At 46.6% G+C, this 21,928-nt stretch overlaps 1 protein-coding gene across 2 annotated transcripts in view; it reads left to right on the forward strand.

The window, feature by feature from the left end:
• MYO5B (myosin VB) overlaps positions 1 to 21,928 on the forward strand; it is a 148,895-nt gene that overhangs the window by 25,375 nt on the left and 101,592 nt on the right. For both annotated transcript variants that reach the window (XM_054808962.1, XM_054808960.1), the window contains exons 2-4: positions 3,915 to 4,025; positions 7,376 to 7,547; positions 9,801 to 9,945. In XM_054808962.1, the coding sequence (XP_054664937.1) occupies positions 3,915 to 4,025; positions 7,376 to 7,547; positions 9,801 to 9,945 (428 nt within the window). The remainder of the gene's footprint in view (positions 1 to 3,914; positions 4,026 to 7,375; positions 7,548 to 9,800; positions 9,946 to 21,928) is intronic.

Below are 21,928 nucleotides of genomic sequence, written 5' to 3' on the forward strand. Positions count from 1 at the left end.
AGGTTGTTAAAGCTAATGAAGCCAGGATATGGCATATAAAGTGGAATAATTATGCTAGAGTTGAGATTATGGAAGTGGAGGTTCACAGAGATGCTCTCCTCCTGCCTGGGTGGGTACCTGCCAGGGGAGCATGGTTTTGGTGATGTGATGGCTCTCATCTATATGAATTTGACTGGCAAACATACAGTGTGTGAAGCCACTTTGGAGGGAGTGGGTTGCAGAAGCTGGAGGCAGGGAAGGCAGGCAACATGAGCGTGATGCTCCAGCATGCCCCCACCATGGGCTGCCTCCAAGCTTGGCAGGTTTTAATTAAAGCTTGCCTTGTAAAGATCTAAGAATGACAAAGTGCTTTTATTTCAGCACTGTATGGTTTAACATACTTAGGATTTCAGGGTGAAAGGGAAGGGTTGGATGTGGGTTTGTGTAGCAGCCTGCCCTGCCTGGAGGGCTTGCATCTCTGCTGGAGCACAGCAAGGAGGGGAGGATGGTGAAAATGCACAACAAGAAGAAGAAAAGGTGGTCCCCTTTTTTGGACGTGTGTGTACATGCACGCATGAAAGGACAGCATTACAGATGCTTGGGGAAATGCATTCATAACACCCTGTTCTAACAGCCCGCAGCTATTTAGCAGGATGGGGGAAGTGCTTGGTGCAGGGAGTGCTTGTGTTGGAGCAGTGATCGCATTTGGGATCTCCCAGCCAGAGAAGGAGTTACCCCCAGGGCTCCTGAGACCTTGGAAACACCTATGTCTTACTGCCTTCTGTACTGCGTGATCCCTTGCACATGTGTGTATACGCAGAGTCCTGGAAAATCAGTTTTATCACCAAAATCCTGTAGTTTTGTAGTCAGGGTGGATGATGGGATGCAAAGTCTTCCACCACCAGGTTGTAGGTCCATTCCTGGGTGGTGGATGCTGAGCGCTACTACCTTCCAACAGTGGTTCACACATTTCACGCAGGCATTGGATCGCTCCTGGCCATGGTTGGTGATGAATTGCCAAGAGGAGCTGACATGACGTCTTACTGCTGCTGGAGAGGGACCCAAATTTCATCCATCAAAGTGTGCACAAGCACCACCATGGGTTTTGGGTTGCTTTGGGGTCAATGTGCTGCTTTTTGCATCTGTCTGTCCAGGCAGGTCCATGTCTTTGCCTAGCCCCACGCACAGGTGAAGAATTTGCAGGACTCCAGCCAAGACCAGCAATGTCTTGTTTTTGAGGCTGTCTTGAGCTGGGTACATCCTGATCCCCATCTATTTTGGGGATTTCTAGAGCATGTTTGATCTCTCTCCTGTCAGGAGAGAGCTGGCACAGGATGAAACCACGGCAGTGGGGATGAAAAGGCAGGCAAGGAGTTTTGCAGGAGGGGTGAGAGCTGCAACAATGGTCCATAAAGCCCTTCACATCGTGTCGGAGCCTGGAGAAACTGGGGCGAGGTGCAGGGGGTGAGGAAAGCAGAGTGATGCATCGGCATCTTGCCAGCTGCACCTACTCCTCCTTTTGTGGTCTGGCCACAGATGGGGCTCCCAGCCACGCTGCAGGGATGTTACGTCTCATGCACTGCTGCTTGCTGGAGGGGACATGGGAGATTAGTCTGGGGGTCCTGAACCAGCCTGTTCCCCGTGGCAGCCTCATAGAGTCATAGAATAATTTGGGTTGGAAGAGACCTTTAAAAGCCATCTAGTCCAACCCTCCTGCCATGAGCAGGGACGTCTGCAACCCGATCAGGTTGCTCAGAGCCCCGTCCAGCCTGACCTTGAATGTTTCCAGGGATGGGGCATCTACCACCTCTCTGGGCAACCTCTGCCGGTGTTTCACCACCCTCAGCATAAAAAAAAATTTTCTGTATATCTAGTCTGAATCTCCTCTCCTTTAGTTTAAAACCATTCCTCCTTGTCCTGTCACCCTATGCCCTTGTCACCAGCCCCTCTCCAGCTTTCCTGGAGCCCCTGCAGGGACTGGAAGGGCCTCTAAGGTCTCCCTGGAGCCTTCTCTTCTCCAGGCTGAACAACCCCAACTCTCTCAGCCTGTCTCCATAGCAGAGGTGCTCCAGCCCTCAGATCATCTCCGTGGCCTCCTCTGGACTCGCTCCAACAGCTCCATGTCCTTCTTGTGCTGGGGACCCCCAAGCTGGACGCAGTACTGCGGGGGGGTCTCACCAGAACAGAGTAGAGGGGAGAATCCCCTCCCTCGACCTGCTGGTCACGCTGCTGGGGATGCAGCCCAGGACACGGTTGGCTTTCTGGGCACACATTGCCAGCTCATGTTGAGCTTTTCGTCCACCAGTACCCCCAAGTCCTTCCTCGTGGCAGGGAAAGCGCTGAAGGCTTGTGAGGTGCTAGAGGTGGCGTGCTGAGAAAAGTCTATTTTTTTAATTTTTATTTTTGTTTCCCTCTTTGATAAAACTGCTGTTCTGGCAATATATTTGTGTAGCTCCATTAACATCTAAAGGTTCCTGCTGCTGTAGCTATTGAGCAGCTCTAAAAATAATTACACGCAATACATATAAAAATCTATTGCTCTTCAGCTGCAGAGCTGGCTGTTAGACGGCTGGTGCTGCTTTAACTCTTGGGTCACTCCGAGCATTATTTGGCCACTGTGTGCTGGGGATTTGGTTTTAAGGTGAGGACCAAAACCATCTTTGGTGCTATGGAGCTGGTGTTGCTTGGATTTGCTGTGGTTTCTCCCAACACCTTGTGTTTTGTGTACGCATAAGTTTATATAGCTCTTACTTCAGTCAACAGGAAGAGTTTGGGGCAGGCATACCCCCAAAAAAGCCAATAAATAAGTGATTATTGAAGGGCTCCTGTTGACTCTGTGTTGGCTGGCTTTATGGGACTGCGTCCAGCAAAAAAGAAAAGCTTGACTCAAGGTGACACCCTGCAGAGATGGAGCAATTTTGGGGTCTTTTCTAGTTCTTAGGACCATGCCCTGGAAGCCCTATGAGTAGGAGAACTGGTACCTGCTCCAGCAAGAGGCAGAGGGCGAGGGAAACCCATGCACGGAGGTTGCAGCGTTACTGCTGAGTCTGCACTGTGTTTGTCCTAACTCCTGAGAGCAAGTATTGGAGGTCTCACCACAGCAATGGTTACTTGCTCGGCACGAGGGATGGCTTTTCCACAGCCTGGATGGAGTGTTTATCTCTGCATCGTAAAAGCAAATTCAATCTCATTAGCAGGAGGTGTTGTGGCTCTGAGTGACACCACAGTCTCGTTACGTGTGAGCGGTGCTGCTCGCTCTTGCATTTTGTCCCTTTGTGGACACTTTGGCTGAACTGTATGGGTCTACCTTTGTGATTTCCTCTTGGAGGCATGAGGGTGGCCCGAACTTTGGAGATGCTAAAAGAAGTTAAATGTTGCAAGTAAGCATTTTTCTGGAGCCTTGAAGCCTGGTTGCAGGTTTGCCTCCAATCAGAGAGGTTGGGTTCTATTGCCTGCTTAGCTCCATGGTGGTGGGTTTGGGTTACGGCTTGCTCTGTGGGGAGCAACTTATTATTTTGTTCAAAAGAAATATGCTTTGGCATACGGTCTGCTGTGGGGTATTGCGTTATTTCATAAAAGCTTCTAGAAGGCTGTTTGTGAGTTGTTTCTTCTTTTTTTCCCAGGGAAACTGGATTTCACGTTTACTTTGAGTCCATACCCCGCTTCGTTAGATTGGTAACAAGCCAGTGTACGCCTTGTTCAGGAGAAGCCTAATTGAAAATCTGATTGAAAATTAGGCTTCTGGTCTATAATTTGCCCCAAACCCTCAAATTGGAATTTTTTTTTTTTTTGGACTTGAATCATTTAGCTGCACTGACTTTACAATGAGCATAGGATTGTACCAATAATGAATTAATTTATTTATGATTTAATTTCCTGAGATTTCCTTGTGTTTAAGCTTTTTCTTTTTTTCTTTTTTTTCCCCCCCTCTCCAGCACACTAGGGTTTGGATTCCTGACCCTGATGAAGTTTGGAGATCGGCTGAAATTATCAAGGATTACAAAGAGGGAGATAAAAGCCTCCATCTGAAACTTGAAGATGAAACTGTAAGCTTTTGAACGTCGTTACTCTTTTCAGTAATTTAAAGCTTCAAATTAATGTGTGAAGAAGCCTGAGCCATCTCATATTTTTTTAGGAAGTATTTTAAAATGTGTTGTATTGCCTTAGCACTTCCAGCTTTTCCCTGCACGCTCCCTCCCCAGATACTTGTGTTAAAGTAGGTTGCGAGAAAAGCCCTTGACCTCTCTCATCTCTTTTCATCCCCTGGCAAAGTTGTAATAGTCTGTGGTATCAGAACGTGGTGGTTTTTTCTTTCTTTCTTTTTTTTTTTTTTTTTTTTTTACAGCAGCAGTATGTTAGAAATATCAGTTTATGCTTTTTGCTGCTGAGCAAATTGGAAAGAGTGTGGCTAGCGGCATCTACTCAAGCTCGGGTACCGATGGAAAAATCACATAGAGTGCAGAAGTGACTGCTGTGCAACAGCTTTCTCCACGCCTTAGTTTTTTTTTTTAATTATAATCTTATATAAACCCCTTTTTTCTCCATTTAAAAAAAAATATAAAAGCTCAAAAAGACAAAAATCAGCAACTCATTTAAGTGTAGGAGAATTTAGCAAGTGCCGCTTTCAAGTGCGCAAACAGCCCAGGCTCACGGCATGTGTGCAGCCAGCGATAAATCATTCCCAAAGCAGGGCGGAGGCTGGGGAAGAGCAGCTGCTTTCTGTCCTGCACAAAAAAATCCCATGGGGTGGGACATTGGGTAACAGTGGGGGATTGCAGCTGAAGTTAACCGTGGCATTTGCTTCAGCTGCAAAATCTGGGTGGTTTACGGGAAGGGAGCAGCCATGCTACATGCTCGCCATGAAATGCATTTCCCACGCGTGATGCCTGGTGTAGCAGGAAGAATAAATATATTTTTCATTAAGAAGTCCACCTAAACCAGCTTTCCTCATTGAGCAGGTAGGGTTTCCTTAATTATCTATAGGGTCATCTGCTCTGTTGCTTAAAAGAGTTAATAGAGGCCACTTTCTCCAAATTGAAAATGCTCGGAGGAGGGTAATTCATGTCCCCTGCCAGCCAACCATTTCTATACTGCGGGGAATCTTTTCACCCTATTACTTAATGGGAAGATGGAGAGCAGGAATGAGACACGCTTGATTAGGCTGTTTATCAAAACAATTCTTCTTTCAGAGCAGTGCAAGCATGGGCCGTTTGCAGTATGTGAACGTGCCAGGTTTGTGGAGGAAGTCATTCACGTTGAAATCTGCACCCAGGGTCAGCCCCAGCCGCGCTTGTTGTCCTCCCCCATTTGCTCTTCCAGCATAGGGCAGATTTCTGAGGGGGTGAAGGACAGATGATGCTACTCTTGGAGATGCTTTTTCCCTTTGTGGTGGTACATCTGGGTGAGGAGGTGCACAGATGCCACTTCACTCACTTGGAAGCACTAGGCATGTTCTTGTAGGACCTTGAGTCTCTCAGCCCCTTGCTTCTTGGTGGACTCCCTGCCCAGTAACCCTGTGGCTGGACCTCCTGGATTCACCATCTTCCATCTACCAATCTCTATCCCAAGTCATACCAATCATCCTTTGAGCATATCTTTTCTCTAATGACATAACGCTTTGCGCTCATGATGCAAGCATGATGCTCATGTTGGGTGTGTTTCCAGCCATTCCGTGCAGTGGCTTGTCCCTGCCTCCAGTGGCATCGAATGCCACAGGGATGACCCTTGTTGCAAGTTTCTTACATGCTTTTTCTCTTGCTCCCGAGGCAAGAAGATAGAAACCTTGGAGAAACCAGGAAGCAATGCTCAAGGCTTTGTGAGGGACCTGTGACGGGTGTGATTTAGTACTTGGGGAGAGGGGACGTGATTTTTTTTTTTTTTTTTTGACTCTTTAATCTGGATATTTCCCTGGAAACCAAAGGGGCTAAGAAGTCCTGCTAAGAAGTCTAGCCTTTTTGTACAGCTGAGTTTGGGGTTAGCAACATTAAAGCAACAAAAAGGGAGGATAAACGATTACTAGGTGTTGTAGACGGTAGCTTAATAAGTATGTTGCTGTCTTGGTGAAACACAGGAACATCTTATTTTGGGGTTGTGCAAGAGACCGCAACTTACTGCGGATGCTCCTGGAGACCCCTGTTTGATGCTCTTCCATATGAAACCCTGCCTGGACCCAAGTCATGTTGGGCTAAAAAGCTTCAGCAAAGGGAAACAGCACACGTGTGCATCAGATGGGGATACCGAGCATATGTATCTTTAGGGGTTTTGAAGCTGTTGAAAGCCTTTTGTTCCTGACAGCCAACATGCATTACCCAACTGTTTAGTGCTTCTCTTTTGTCCTTGTGCTTTAAGTGAATTTTCATGGATTTTGTGGTTTTTGGCTGTACTCCATATGCAAGAGTACTCCTGAATGAAGAGCTGATTTTTAAATATCACAAGGGATCCCTGATGTGTTTGTCATTAAGATATGAGACTGAGTGCAAACTCTTGAAAATTGGCATTGACAACGTGGAATTGAAGTATAAGACAAGCCTGAGGTTGTCAGATGTGCTGTGTGAGCCTGTCCTTGTGCACTTGGGTTGACTTTTATTGTGCTGTTTGCGATGCAGTGCCAATGCAATGGTTGTAGTTCCCTTCTGCTTGCTGCAAACTGGGATTCCTCCCTTCTGCTGGGAGCTAAGCATCAGGATACCCTGTGGGAAGCAACAACGCAGGCAATTTTTTTTTTTTCCCTACTGTTAAGAAAAAAAAAAAATTACACTTTTTCTTTAGTTGGTGGGTCTGCTGTTCATCTGGGGATGAGCCAAGACTAGTTAGCATATGGGCAGCCGTATGCTTCAATGGCATAACCTGGCTCTTCAGATATTGAAGCAGCAGGGACTCTGTGCCTCTCCATGTCCTCCTTTGCCTGAAGGGGTGTAAGGTTTTGATTCTAAAAGTAACTTGAATTAAAAATGAGTTGAGAAATAACTCTGGGAAGAATATGGTCTGTTTCGAAATGAGGCTGCCTTTCAAAAAGCATGAAGAAGCTTAGATCAGGTGAAGCTGTAGTTTTCTGTATGGTACCTGTTACTGCTCAGAGCTGGCTAAAGGCTATTCGCCCCAAGGCTGGCCTGAAAACAATCCAAGTATGCTCAGGTTGGTGCTTGTGGACCATCTGTGTCCCCCAGGACCATCTCTTGGCCAGCTCAGAGCATTTACCAGGGGGATGTTCTGTCTCCTGGCAGTGTGGGACAGCAGGATCATCCAGGTCCCTATAGCATTTAGCATAAAGGGTCTTCCATTCTAGTTAGAGCAGGAGGTGCAAGTATTGACTGTATCAATCTGAAGTTGTGATTAGAAGACATTAAAGGAGCTGTTGGTTTTTGTGTTCTCACATTCCTCATGTATGTCTCTTCAGCTCTACGAATATCCTATTGACCTCCAAGGAAATGAGCTGCCTTTCCTGCGCAATCCAGATATCCTGGTGGGAGAGAATGACCTAACGGCCCTAAGCTACCTGCACGAGCCTGCGGTCCTCCACAACCTCAAAGTCAGGTTCCTCGAGTCCAACCACATCTACACATACTGTGGTGAGTGTCCAGGCCACACATTCAGCTCCTGGAAAGCAGTAGGTCAGAGTATGTCCACATAGAAACCCCTTGGGACCACAAGCCAGAGGCTGTGGCATGAGGAAGGTCTGGGGGCTGTGAATGTGGGGCGCATGGGAGACACGAGTGTGTGCCAACAAGCTTTAGGTTGCAAAACCAGAGATGGTTTTTGAGGGTTGGTGCACTGTGAACTTCCCGAGTTCATGGTCCATGTATGTAACTCTTGTTGGAAACACCTTGTTAGATGAGTTTAAGGCCAACTTTGCATGTGCTTGGCAGTCTGTGGGGAAAAAAGTAGGACTTGGCAAACCACTGGAGATCAGCAGTGTGCCAGAAAGATGCAATCCAACTGACAAATGTCCATGGTGGGTTTTCCTCCTGAAAGACTGCAAAAAACCCCTTGCTGCACTGTTATTTCCTTCCTTTTCTTGAGGACTTTGGGGGTCACTGAACTCTTAAATTTAAAGCAGAAGGAGGGCAGGTGTGAACTTGGGTTTGTCATTCCTGGGAAGGGTGGCCTGCCAAAACCATTCAAGACACCACTTACCTGTGAATGGAGGGCAACAAACTGCAACCTAAAAAAACCAGAAGGCGGCAATTCAGCCATTTTTATTCAGTTACGCTGGAGAATATAGAATGCCGAACCCTCTTGCTGGCACTCGAGATGACCTTGCTAACAGAGATGCAGAATAAGGATTCTCTAAGTGATGAGTTGCAAGATTTCAGCGAAAAGCGTGGGACTATTTGCATGGCAGCGTTAAGGCTGGTATGTACAGCTGTGATAAGGTGTTGCGTCTTAGGGTTGTTGAGAAAATGCTTGGCAGGAGGAGATGAATCCTCAAAGTAGTGCCCTTGAAATACGTGGTCTCAGTGGCTGGTAATAGTGGTGACTTCCCTTTAAATATTTAATGATGCGCAATGTTAGACCGCTGGCACAACTCGCAGCCTTTTGCAGCTGCATGTGTACTCTCAGCTGCAAACCTGCTTTCATCCAAAGTCAGTGAGGTTTCACTAGCGCACCTTCTCGTGAAGGTTTATGATAATCTTGAGCACAGCATCGTGCTAATGAAGATGCATCGATTTAGGCTTGGCTGTTTGGTCTTAGCAACGGTAGGTCCAGCTACAAAGCTCTGTGTGGGTGCAACGTACCTTGTGCTCTAGTTAAAAGTAGTTTAGGAGGGGAGAAAAAATGCTTATCTGGCAGCAAATTCTTGGCGTGCGTGGTGGCTGCAGGTGTGTTTTTGGTGACTAAGGGAAAGTGATGCCTGACCCTGCCAGATCCAAGATGCAAACAGGAGCAGGGCGCGATGAGGTGAAGCCATTGGGTTAATATCCCGCGGAAGCAGGTAATGTGACTTAGCTGACCTTTGCCTTTTGGTGTGACTTAGAGTCACGTATCCTGGTGTTTGCTGCAGGCTGAGCGTTCTCCTGCTTTGCTGTAATTTGAGCATGCCCGAGCCCGGAATCAGCCGGGCTGGGAGCACAGCACCCGCTCCCACCATCCACGTGCTCTCCGCAGCTCCTTACAATAACAATTTAAACCTGCAAAACCTGAAGGTAGTTTGCAGGTGGAACTTGTGAGTGCTTTGGTTTTTGCAGGGTGCGGACCAGCTCCCCTGAGCACACAGGTAGCACCATGTGTGGCTTTGTCTCTCATTAAATTCTGGGCTCGCTGCCTCCTTCGGGCAGGCACCGTGTTCCTAGAGCTGGAGAGGAAAGAAACTTTAAAGCTTTAATGCAGGCTCTGGCATTCCTTTCCTGTGATTTATGCATTTCATTTTGATTTGAGTACATTCTTTGTTATGAGCTTTTACTCAGAATTTAAGCCAGGGGAAAATCCGGGATATTTGTTTGGGTCTAGCAGAGCTTTGGTTGCATAGGAATTGCTTTTCTGAAGTGATGGCTCAGGCACTGTTTAGTTCTTCTTACTCTTTCTGCAAAGTCTGGCTTCACACAATGAAGATTATTACATATTTGCTTTTTCCCCCAGTTTCATGTGCCTTCTCTGTAGCTGCACTGAAGCTTATAGCCTTGCTATCAAAGCACAGCACTTTGAAGGAGATGCTGAGATAAGAATTAGGAGTCCTTCCCCATTCCCTTCTCATCTTTTTTTTTTTTTCCCCCAAGTAACATGTTTAAAAAATTGATTGAAACAACTAAAGCAAGCCCTGAAAAGCTTGAGGTATTAACTCAGTGCTTGGTTTGTAACATATCTGTCTATTCATCTGTTCTAAGGTATTGTACTTGTTGCCATCAATCCATATGGGCAGCTGCCAATCTACGAACAAGATGTCATCTACGCGTACAGTGGCCAAAACATGGGGGATATGGATCCTCACATCTTTGCGGTGGCAGAGGAAGCCTATAAGCAGATGGCCAGGTGAGTGGGCGCTCAGTCAACAGGGTTGGATCGAACTGTCAGATCAAAAGTGGGCAAATATCCAATTAAATATTGCAAATATGCAATTAAAGTGAAGTTGTGGAACAGAGTGTGAAACTTCCCATATTCTCAGCGGAGATGAAAATCTGGGTCTTCTGTCGTGCTTTTATATCCCTGAGTTGGTATGGTATCTCCCCATCATGGTGGCCATCTCTACCTATGGATGCTGTAGCTCTGTCCCTCTTCTGCAAGATGCAAGAGTTGGTTCCTGTGTCAGCCTCCTTGTACGGTGCAGAACCGCTTCACCCTGAAATCTCTTTGAGGTCAGGTATTTCTAATTAATTCTGCTTATCGACTTGACTCCATTATCGGGCTGGTGAGACTGCTGGGCAGGCTGGGCTGATGGGGATCTCTGTGGTCCTCAGGAACTCACAGGTTTGGTGCAACTGTGGTTCAGATGGGGATCCTTCTCCTGCTGCTGCTTGGATGAGTTTCCTGGAAGAAATTCAAAGCACTCCGCAAATGTCATGTTTAATAGCTTGGAGGAAACCGCGTTTCAGATAATTTGGTGAGATAATCAGACTAAGCCCAGAAGCTAATGGTTGTCTTTATTGAGACACTCTGATTTTGAGTTAGGAGATAACTGGCAGATATTGGGAGATATTTATGGGTCCTTCGAAGCAGTGTCTTCACTAGGTGAATGTGGTTTGAGTTTTACTTTATTTCTGTGTTTTTTGTGTTGCTGATGACAGATGCAGGACTTTGTTCTTGCCGGATAAGCTGTGATCCAAAAGAGAATTTGAGAGGAAGCTGAAAGTTATTGCACCAGGGACCATTTTATTGTAGTTGTCTGGACTCGCACAGTGTGTTTACATTTGCTTGTGGGTTAGCTGTGATTTTTATACAGCCCTGGCTTTTAATAGCAAGAGTAAGCACTGAACTCTTTACCAAGGGTTTCAGCCTGTTTTCTGCTGTGTCTTGGCTGTATGTGGTGAGTCGGGATGCGTTTCTAATCAAAGATGAGCCAGAGTTCAATCCCCAAATACATCTGGAGGAGCACTGCCATGGGCAGAGTTCAGATGGATTGTACCCAGAGTGACTCCAGCCCGCAATTCAGACCTCCTGCAAGTGCTTGTGCTTTGAGCAAAACCGCTTTGGGAAGAATTTAGAAAGTTGAGGAGCTGTCTATAGAAAGAGGAAGGTTTAGGGCTGTGTCCTTGTTATGTGACTCCAGGCTGAGCAGCAAGCTGCATGGTTCTTTGTAGAAGATGTCAGCGTTTGCTAACCAGCGTGGACAGGATTCATGGATTTTCCTGGGCACGTGTCTAAAATACAAGGCAAGGACTTGCTTTTCTGCTGAAGCCTGTGCTGTGGAAGACGTGGTGGGTTTCCACATCCCTGTGTAATTTTGCAGGCAGTGGTCTAACAGGCAGGTCTAGCCAGAAGTCCTCGACTCTGCTCCCCTCCTTATCACAGTAAATCTACTTTTGACAGCCACCTATAATTGATAACTGCTGTTTCTGGATGATTAGGAGCGCTGTTTGAAGGAGACGTGGAAATAAGCACCTTCAAAGCTTTTAAACCAGACGCTCGCTGTTCAGCACTGCTCTGGTGCTTTCTGTCTTGGTTTGGTATTATGGTAATTGCAGGCTTGGGTACAAAAGAGAGATTCAAGTGGGGCTGAGAGGGGATTGGAAGGTGGATTATAGGAATCTGCCTGGTTATTTGAAATGTGCCTTAAAATGTCACACACTATGTTTTAAATCTGAAAGCTTCCGGGTGGGCATTTTGTTCTCTGCACTTCGATTCAGGCTTTTCCCTCCGCAGTGCTGCAAGGAGAGTGGTGGAGCTCCTCAAGCAGGGCACGTGGACGGCGTGTCTCACGTGTGATGGATGGTAGCGCATTGAACAGGATTTACTTTTGCCTTTTTTTAACTGAATTACCGGCTCTCCGAGATGTTTTGTATCTGCAGCTCTGCTCTAGGCAATTGTGGTGGACGTGAGCGTGGTGGGACACGGGTACTTGGCAGCTCAGCCATGAGGATGGATGTCTGTGAATGTGGTAAACCTAAAGTGGTGCAAAACCATCGCTCGTTTTGCAGTGTCTTAGCTTTTAAATGATTGCATTGTGTCTGGTGTGTCCTGTAGACCAGGATTAAAACTCAAACCTGCAGTCTCAAAAGGTCAAACTTCCAAAGTGACTGAGAGCAGGTAAACCAGTCTCTGGCTAGCCTGCTGGGTTTCATTCTTTATTTATCTATATGAGCGTGTGCTTGTGTATGTATATACATATACAGGCTTGTGAATTGGAATTATTTATTCTAAAAACAAATTAAATGCAACTCACATGATAAAAAAGCGAGAATAATAGTACAGTTATGTGTTTTGTTTGAATTTCGCTGGTTTTCTTTCAACAACAGCATCCTCGGTGTAAGAAAGAAAATCAAACAGGTAAAACAAGCTTTCTCTGTGGAAGATTGCTTGGAAACAGCTGATGTTATTTCCAACATCAGTGAGCAAAAAGGTACTGAGTAAATAACTTGCTGGAGCCACCAAGCAGTCATTGCTGCATGAGCTTGTCCGGTGTTTGGTGGTGTGTCATCTCCAAGTTTTGCAATGTGTGGTTTCATTTTCATGCATTTATAGATGTCCATGGGATAATATCCATGCAGTTTGTGTGGCAGAGCAGAACTTGATTAGCTGACTCTCAATAAAATGCTTCCTTGAGATCAGATGCTGCACTGGGGTAATAAACCCTTCAGAAAAAGCATTGCTGAAACAATACTTGAGACTTTTTTGGGGGCCACAGGCAAATGGTGCAAACTTAGAGTGAGTGTGTGAGCAGGATGATGGTGCCAGCTCCTCCCTTGCTGCGGGGTTTCAAGTTGCAGCGGTCCTCCGAGGGCAAACGTTTTGTCCTTTTCATGAAGACTTGGATAAGGAAGGCTGCAAGGTGTGTCATGTTTTTATAGGATAAGCAGAGCAAGGGCGTGATCAGGAAACATGAAGTCACCTTGGATAGCTCTTCTCCAATGCAGAAGGCAAGGTCAAATATATATATATTTTTGTATATGTAAAATGCATAACATATGTATGTAATATATGTATATTTTAGCTTTATTAGTGGCCCAGAGCACACTGGGAAGACACAGTGGAGGTGACTGAATGGGACTGAGTAGAGGGCAAAGAAAAAGCATACAAAATCTGAGATTCTCTGTTAAATGAGATAAGTTGGAGGCAGTTAGATTTTTAATTCCCTGGGCTTCTAGTATACGATTGCCATGTAGAGACAGGGTGCCAGGGCAGAACTGAAGACATTTGCTGGTTTATAAGTGTTAGTGAAGTTGTCCTGTGGTTTCTTGCCTGCCTCAAGCTGGTGGTGTCCGTGAGACGGGACTGGAGGCACCTTCACAGGTGGCTGTAAAGCTCTGCTGGATCCTGTGTCTGGTGTTGCCCTGTCATCAGGAAATGGCAATTCAAAAGAAAAAAGAAAAAAAAATTGTGGGTGGGCTGGGCAAGGGGCTGCAGAGGGTGTATAACAATATCTGATCCCTTTTTTTGGGACAAAATAGTTCACAAAGCATCCGAACGCTTATCATGATGAGGGCACATGTTAAAACTCCCCTTTAAATTAAAGCTTTTCCCAAAGAGGATGCTTTGCAGAGAGTTGCTTTGCAGTGCTTGCATGTAAAACAGCTCAAAAAAAAAAAAAGGCATGTAATTAAAATTCATATGTGACAGCCTCTAATTTTTCCGGTGACCAGCTCTTTAGAAACCCCATGCATACCCAGTGTGAGACTAAGTGCACTTGGTTTCATTGAAATAATACAGTTTGAGGCAAAATACACAGCATGGAGTTAATTTGCTCCAAGTGCTGCTACCGGAGGTGATGGAGTCAAGTGCTGGGGTGATGGAAGGATGGATCATTTAGTGATTGCTAATAGCTGAGGCTGTAGGGTTCAAAGCAATTTGTGCTTTGGAACGCGTGCTATCTGCAGGGCAATGCAAGCACCTCCTCCTCCGGCCTTGCTCTCCACCCTCCTGATACTACCTGGCGAGGTGCATTGGATGTTGGTGCCTTTTTACACTTCTGGGTGCTGCAGAAGGCGTTTGCACTCCTGAAAGTTCAGTAAAAGCTTTGGGGACACATCCAGGATCCCTCAGAGAGCCAGCACAGCTGCCGGTGCCCTGGCTGCTTGCTTCTTGCTTTTCTTAGAGGAACAAAAGATCCCTTGTGTACCCAAATCCCGGCAGTGGCTCTGATTTCCTTGTGTGTCATCGCTTTGGGCAGAAGCCTGGAGTCTAGCAAAAATTCCCCTTGAAACTTTATTTCTGCTGAAGTCAGCCCAACCAGCAGCTTTCCACGTGCGAGCAGGGGTTGTTTCTCACTACTCACCCCGACCCATGTTCCTTGTGATTAACACGTCCGTCAGTTGTTGCCAGCTCCGTGGAGGTGACCGAAGTTTGCACAATGGCAGTGCAACACCAGCTTCCCATTCCTGGGCTTTAGTTAATGGTTAGATACTCCCCTTTGTGTCCGCAGCCCCATTTTTATTCTCCCCAGCTATCCTCAGCCAGCTCAGCTTGTCAGTGCAGTCACCGTGTTATCTCCAGATGCTCAGCTGAGTCTGTTGGGAAAATCAATGCAGTGTGCTATAGTAGTGAATATATTTGTGTGGCTCTTCTGTCTTTGGCCCCTGTGTTTTCCTTTTATACCAGTTGGGTTCATTCTGGGCACAAGCCAGGACTTGCTAGGCCAAGTAAGATTTCTTAATGTCTTTTAAAAAAAAAAATAAAAAAATCATGCATTATACTTAATAAAATGCAAAATTGAACAGCACTAGGTGACAGAGGTATGTGGTGTGAATAGCATTGCTGTGGGTGATGGGGCAGGAGAATGGGCCCTCCGGAGGTTGCCAAACATCTTTTAAAAATGGGGAGCGGCTAGTGAGGTGATCTTTGCTCAAGTCATAAATAAAATGGCGAAAGCATCATAAACCCGTTGCTGTGTACTCTGTGTGTTTTCCAGTTAGCACATCTGGATCTTGCCAAGATAGCAGCGTTATATCATGTATATGGACCTCTTAAATAGCATGACATGGCAGCAGTCCATGTCAGCTAATAAACACAAAATAAGTGCACTGTTCAAATCTTACAGTGAAAAAGATCTCAGGTAATAAAGAACTTGCAAAAGCCTCCTAAGAATTGCACGGACTGTGTGAAGTGCCGTGCTCTGTATTCACTTGTGCATCTTTCAGGCTGATGCTTTCACAGATGCATGGTGTCTGTAAAGCTGTTCCATGCGGCCAGAAAAAAACGTCTTGATCTAATCCACATACAACTCTGCTAAATCACAAATGCAGAACGTCGTAATGCACAAAAGGGCACTGCAGCCCTCAGCTGACCCTTGCAACGTCTGTGGGAAAGCAAGTGTTCTAGTAATGTGTTGGTTAGACTGAAGTTTCCTCCTTCCCAGGGCGAGGATCTCCTTGCAGTGTTCTCGATAGTTCTTGCAGAAGAAATAAAATCAGAAATGCAAGAGTGATTTGGCGGATGAGTTCTGCATATCTGGGCTGCAGAGGTGCAGGTGGGGCTGTGTGTGGCCACGACCGCTCTCTTGTCTGCTGTGAGGTGCAGTGCTGGAGCTGGAAAAGAGCAGAAATTGGAGCATCGACCCTGCCCAAAACCTAATAGAGGCGGGGAAGGGTACGTGCATGGTGGGGGATGTCCTTTGGTAGCACTTCAAATCTCGACCTTTACAAGAGGATTTAAAACCATGCAATGAGGGAGCGGGTAGGAGTTAAAAGAGAGATTAGCCCCCAACAGAGATGCAAGAGGAATCAGTCTGGCACAATAAATAAGGCTGAATGCTGTGTTATACTGAAGGCAGGGAAGGGTTTAGGTCTCCTGGTGAATGAGGCTGGGTCGGGGATTTGCAGCGAGCGGCGGGGCCGATCTGTGCTGCAGCTTAGCAGGGCTTTGCAGCAGGTACTATCCCAAAACTAAAGCTCTGGCCTAAAAAAAGGGACAGAAGAAAAAAACCACTCAATAGCCTTGAATTTAGGAAGGGGAGAAACTGAGGGGGATCTCTTCTGTTTAGAGGTAGAAGCGGGATAGGGAGGAGGGGAGGAAGTTTTGGAAGAGCTGTCCCATAAACATGCCGGTGCTGGTGTTAGACTGCAGGGTTTGCAAAAGCAGCTGGACGCAACTTCTCCAGAGGTGATATAAAGAAAAAAGAAAAGGGAAAGACTCCAGGTAATGTTTCTCAAGGACTGGAGGAGACACTGTCCAGTCTTACTTGCCTTGCTATGGGAGTGGATAGAGATGCTCTGAGAATAAGTGGCCAACTAAATGATTTTATTTTTTTTTTAGTTTCTTTTTTTTCTTTTTCACAATTGGGAATGGAAACAGTGCTATTTGTTAGCAGCTTTAATCATAAATGAGACATCCCTTATAGAAAAATCATAAATACTCTAATGGCACAGCCTGGGCATGGGAGAGCTTAAGGTACAGAAAGATCAGTGCCTGACTGAGTAATGATCGTGTGTCTGAAATATCACCGACTTGGAAGGAGTTATAATAGGCTATATCAGACACGTGATTACTGCTGTGATGCAGGAAACTGTTCAAGCCCTGAGGTGTGAAAACTGTAACACCAAATATTAAACATTCAAACCGGTGTTTACAAGCACCGTAACTACATCAAAGCACAAAGATTTGCGATTGCCCTTGCCAGCTGCTGCTTGCCATCCCACATCCTCACTGAAGTTCTGGAGACCTCAGGATGGAGAATCCAGAGCGTGCACACAAAATTCCACAGTCCCATTGATTTCCGAAAATCTCTTTCTGGGGTTTTCCTAATGTATATCAACTGTAATTAATTAGATTGTAGTGTAGGAGTTTTACATGCATCAGTGACTGATGACTGTCGAGGTGATGAAGTCTTTAGGAAGGGCCTTCCTTCTGGGACTGCCATGGGGTGGAAGAATAACTGGCTTGTCCTCCTGGTGCCTGCAGAGCTGAACTGCTGGGGTAGCATCATGCAAGCTTGGGAAGCAGAAAGCCAGCGTGATTCTTGCCCCTGTGCGATTCTTTCTGGGATGGTGCAGCATGAAGCCTTCTCCATCGGCTGGGCTGCAGTGCTCCAGAGGGACCAGCTGCTCGTGGGTGGCTTAGGCTGGAGCCCGGGATGCTCCGTGGTGTGATCCTAGCACAGAAAAGAGCATCGGGGTGCCAGAAAACTGATAAAATTGGCTGGGTGCGTGTTTTGCTCTCGTTAGAAACAGCGCACAAAAGAATTGCTGACCTCGTTTTAGCGTGGCCGAGGAATTCTTCTCCAATGGAGTATGCAAAGCATAAATCCCGGGAGAAGATCATCCATCCTTCCTGCCTGCCCTCAGGAATTGGTGGAAGGACTGGAGACAGCTCAGCATTTTGCAGAAACGCACTATACAGCAACTTTGAGTACACAGGATTTTCCCCGCTATTGAAGGTTCATTTCCAGCTGACTGCACAAAGCAGTCCGGGGAGAAAGTACCTTAATGAACTGGGACCAGTGGGACTCCCACCGCTCTCGCAGGAGGAGGAACTGGTTTGCTGGAGCATCGCATAAAAAGCGCTCTGACCTCTGCAAAGATATCTTAATTGCACTGTGGAATTTGATCTCAGCGTTAGAAACATCAGATTGATATGGGTGTTAAGTAGTGTTGTATGGAGGGAAGGTAATGCTTTGTGCTGCGGGTGACCGCTGCAGAAGATAAGGTTAATTTGCACGTTGCCTGTTCTATGAGCATCATGCCACGTGCTCATCCTTTCTTACTCAGGGCCAGACTAGTAGTTTCAGGCTTTTTCCCAGCAACTGAAAGATTCAAGCCCATATTTTTTTTTTTTTTCCTCTGGCTCCTTGGTAAAACCCAGGTGTGTGTGACAAAACTGGGGACACCTGCAACAGCTGAGTGATGTTACACCAGGCTTTGGCATTGCTGAAATGGGATATTGCTTTTCTTTTTCTCTAGTTCGTGGCATTAAGATGCAATGTTATCTTCACGGTGGTGTTGGTACCAGGATGAGGAAGGGCTACAGCAGCTCTGGGTGCATTTTGGAGCTGTGATGTGGCCCATGTGGGTGTAGGTTGTTGATGAAAAAATTATTTTTTCTCATCCATCAGTATAAGCCACTGTATAAAATGTTATCTACCTCAAAAAAAAAAAAAAGAAAAAGAAAAAAATGTTCTATAGGGTAATTCATGCTATTTATGAAAGATGCAGTGTGAAAAAGACCCAGATGAATATATAGCACTTGAAAAACTATCTTTATGTTGCTGCTGGCTTCAGCAGCTGCAGCATAAAACATGCATTTGCAGCAGACGTTTGATAATGCAAGCAGAAAGCATGTCCTTAAAATGTCTTGTTCACCTGGACGCTAAATAATATCTTCTTGAGTTTCTCAGAGGGAGAAGTCCGACTGCCCCAGAGTTGCGTTTTCCTATTTGTGTTGACCAACGATGCCAGGCGTGGTATTATAAAAACACGAATTAAAGCCAACGAGTGAAACAAGCTACTGCTGCTCTCAGCAGCAATGCTGCTCCAAATTCCTGTTATCCCACGGAAAGGGGGACAATTCCTGGATTTGGAGGCAGTTTAAGAGGTGGCTCTTCTCAGCGTTGCAACGCTCTGAGTTTTATCTTCACAGTGTGCAACTTCTGTCTATTCATTTGAAGGCAGAATTAGACTGTCTCAGGTTGCCGTTGCTGTTGTTAGCATGCGGGGGTATGCAATGCCGTTGTCGTTAAATTACTGCATTTTTATATATCGCTAACAATGCAATGTAATAGCCATGCTCGATTTTTAGCCTGCACAACACTGTCATTACAGGAGTGTATTGGATCCTGTTGTGCATCAGGGCTTTACGCGTGTTCTCGTTGTGGTCAGGCTAAATTCAAACTATAGTACTTAAAGCATTTTTAATCTTCAGATTGCTTTATGAACACTAATCCTCCGAGCATCCTGAAAGAAGTAGGTTAAATATGATTTCCACAGTGGAGAGACTCATTGATTCGTTCCACGACGCAAGAATTAGTGTTGGATCCAGGATTAGAGCTGGAGTGACCCCGACAATTATTCACAGGATCTGGCTCTGCCCTCCTTTGCTTTGGATATTTTTTCCTCTCAGAGGAGCCGTGTTTTTAGTGCAACTGGGTTTGCTGTCACTGCTGAGATTGAGATGAAGTTGTGCAGTGGTTTGCTTAAAGCTGCTGGTGCCAGTGATGGTTTTTCTGAAGAGACGACTATGGAAACCAGTCCTATAAGTTCTAGGTCCCTTCCCGTGGATTTGTATTTACTGCTTTAAAGAAAGCTGACACTGGAAAAATTCTGACTGTGATTTAGCTTTAGAGAAGATTTGGGGTCTATTAGTCTTCACATACTCCTGCTTTCAGGCAGTGTTGGTGAAGGCCAAGGATCCTGGATACATGTGCACTGAGATGTCCCCTATCTCTTCTTGACAGACGGGGGGTGGTGGGAGCCATCACTCTCCTTGGGTTCAACCCCTCTGCTATTGCCCCTTTCCTGCAATCAGGAGTTTCCAGGGACGTTCAGCCCTGACTTAACCAGGTAAATTGATGGGAAACCATATATTACAATGACTAATGACATTCCTAGGCTGAGAACTGCATATGGAAACAGTGAGCAGTGCCTCACCTGTGATTGCTCTGATGCAACCAAAATGGGTGCAGCTCCTGGTGCAGTTGGAGAGCTGTGTCCAGCTGGGCAGGTTTGAAGGTTGCATGACTCTACACACCTTTCCTGGGCTGTTTGGAGGCACCTCCGAGGGTAACGGTATTCTCTGCAGTGTTGCAGGTGACTGCTTAAACAAGCAGGGAAATCAGTTTCCTTGATGCAAAGGCTGGTAATTAGCAGTTAGTCCTAATCAGCACATGTATCTGTTTGAAGTGCCCTTTCTCTTTGTAGACAACTGACTTTTTTTTTTGCCTCTGGCAGCACCTTTAGATGTTTTCTTAATAAAAAACCTGATACATACTAGACTTTCAAATGGTGGCTGATGCCCTATCCCTTGAAACATTCAAGGTCAGGTTGGACGAGGCTCTGAGCAAAACATTCAGATTGCAGAGACTGACAGCAGTCCATAGGCTGGATCAGATGCCACCAACACTTGCAGCCCTCAACTTTGGAGGTGCTGTTACCCCTTGCATTGAAGAAATAATCCTGGATTTTGTTCTGGTTGGACCTCTGCACCTTAATGGTTTTGTGTCTCTGATGGATGGAGGCTTGTGGTGGGTTGACCCTGGCTGGAGGCCAGGTGCCCACCAGAGCCGCTCTCTCACTCCCCTCATTCACTAAACAGGGGAGAAAAGGCATAACGAAATGCTTGTAGGTCGAGATAAGGACAGGGAGAGATCACTCACTAATTGTTGTCACGAGCAAAACAGACCGAACTTAGAGAGGGAATTCATCTGATTTATTACTAGGCAAAACAGAGTAGAGGAATGAGAAAATAAAATCAACTCTTAAAACACCTCCCCCCACCCCTTCCATCTTCCCGGGCTCGACTTCACTCCCGGCTTCAACCTTCCCCCCCTCAGCGGCACAGGGGGACGGGGAATGGGGGTTACGGTCAGTTCATCTCACGGTGTTTCTGCCGCTTCTTCGTCCTCAGGGGGAGGACTCCTCTCATCGTTCCCCTGCTCCAGCATGGAGTCCCTCTCACGGGGTGCAGACCTTCAGGAGCAAACTGCTCCAGTGTGGGATCCCCCACGGGGTCACAAGTCCTGCCAGCAAACCTGCCCTGGCGTGGGCTCCCCTCTTCACAGGGCCACCGGTCCTGCCAGGAACTTACTCCAGCGTGGGCTTCCCATGGGCCACAGCCTCCTTCAGGTGCCTCCACCTGCTCCGGCGTGGGGTCCTCCATGGGCTGCAGGTGGAATCTCTACACCCCCTCATCCTTCCTCCATGGGCTGCAGGGGGACAGCCTGCTTCACCATGGCCTTCACCACGGGCTGCAGGGGGATCTCTGCTCCGGCGCCTGGAGCACCTCCTGCCCCTCCTTCTGCACTGACTTGGGTGTCTGCAGAGTTTCTTACATCTTCTCACTCCTCTCTCCGGCTGAAAATGCTGCTCCTAGGGTTGTTTTTCTCCCTTCTTAACTCTGTCATCCCAGAGGCACTACCACTGTCGCTGATGGGCTCACCTTGGCCAGGGGTGGGTCCACCTTGGAGCCGTCTGGCATTGGCTCTGTCAGACACAGGGGGAGCTTCTAGCAGCTTCTCACAGAAGCCACCCCTGTAGCCCCCCCGCTACCAAAACCTTGCCACGCAAACCCAACACAAGGCTGTAGCTCAGATCATGGTATTAGTTTTCCAGGCTGTGGGTCATCTTGGAAAGCTGCTCTAAGTGAAGAAACAAACGTACTGCAGACCTATGGTGGGGAAGGTTGGGGAGTTACATCTTAAGTGCCTCATATCTAGTTTTGAGCTGTAGCAGTGGCATGTAGCGGGAACAGCATCTTCGGACATCATTGAAACCTAGTCCCTGTTGCACGCCCCACGTTGCAGGATGAGTGTGAGCACGTTGTGTGCCGGTGTGTGTGCCTCGTCTGAGCTGTTTGCAGTGGGGAGGGGAACACTGACGCATGTCATAGTAGCATATCAAGCCACGGTGGCAGCCCCGAGGTGCACAGGAGCCACATAAGCCCCAGGAGGAGATGTGACAGCACTGCCGTGCTGCAGCAGAGCTGTTATTCACCCCTAACACTTCATTTTATCCAGGCTTTATTTCCATAATAATTCTCTTCTGTGCTGATGCTGCCAAAATTGACTGCATTTCAAGCAGCTGTGTTGCATACTGTACCTGCACAATGGCTAAACATTTCAGTATTTTTTATTTCATGCTGAATACAAACAAGTCCTGCCCGATTTTTACCATTTCTGCTCATTGAGCAGCCTGTTTGCTTCCAGCTGCTCCGTGGA

The sequence above is a fragment of the Grus americana genome, chromosome Z, assembly GCF_028858705.1.
Source record: "Grus americana isolate bGruAme1 chromosome Z, bGruAme1.mat, whole genome shotgun sequence".
Classification (NCBI taxonomy): domain Eukaryota; kingdom Metazoa; phylum Chordata; class Aves; order Gruiformes; family Gruidae; genus Grus; species Grus americana.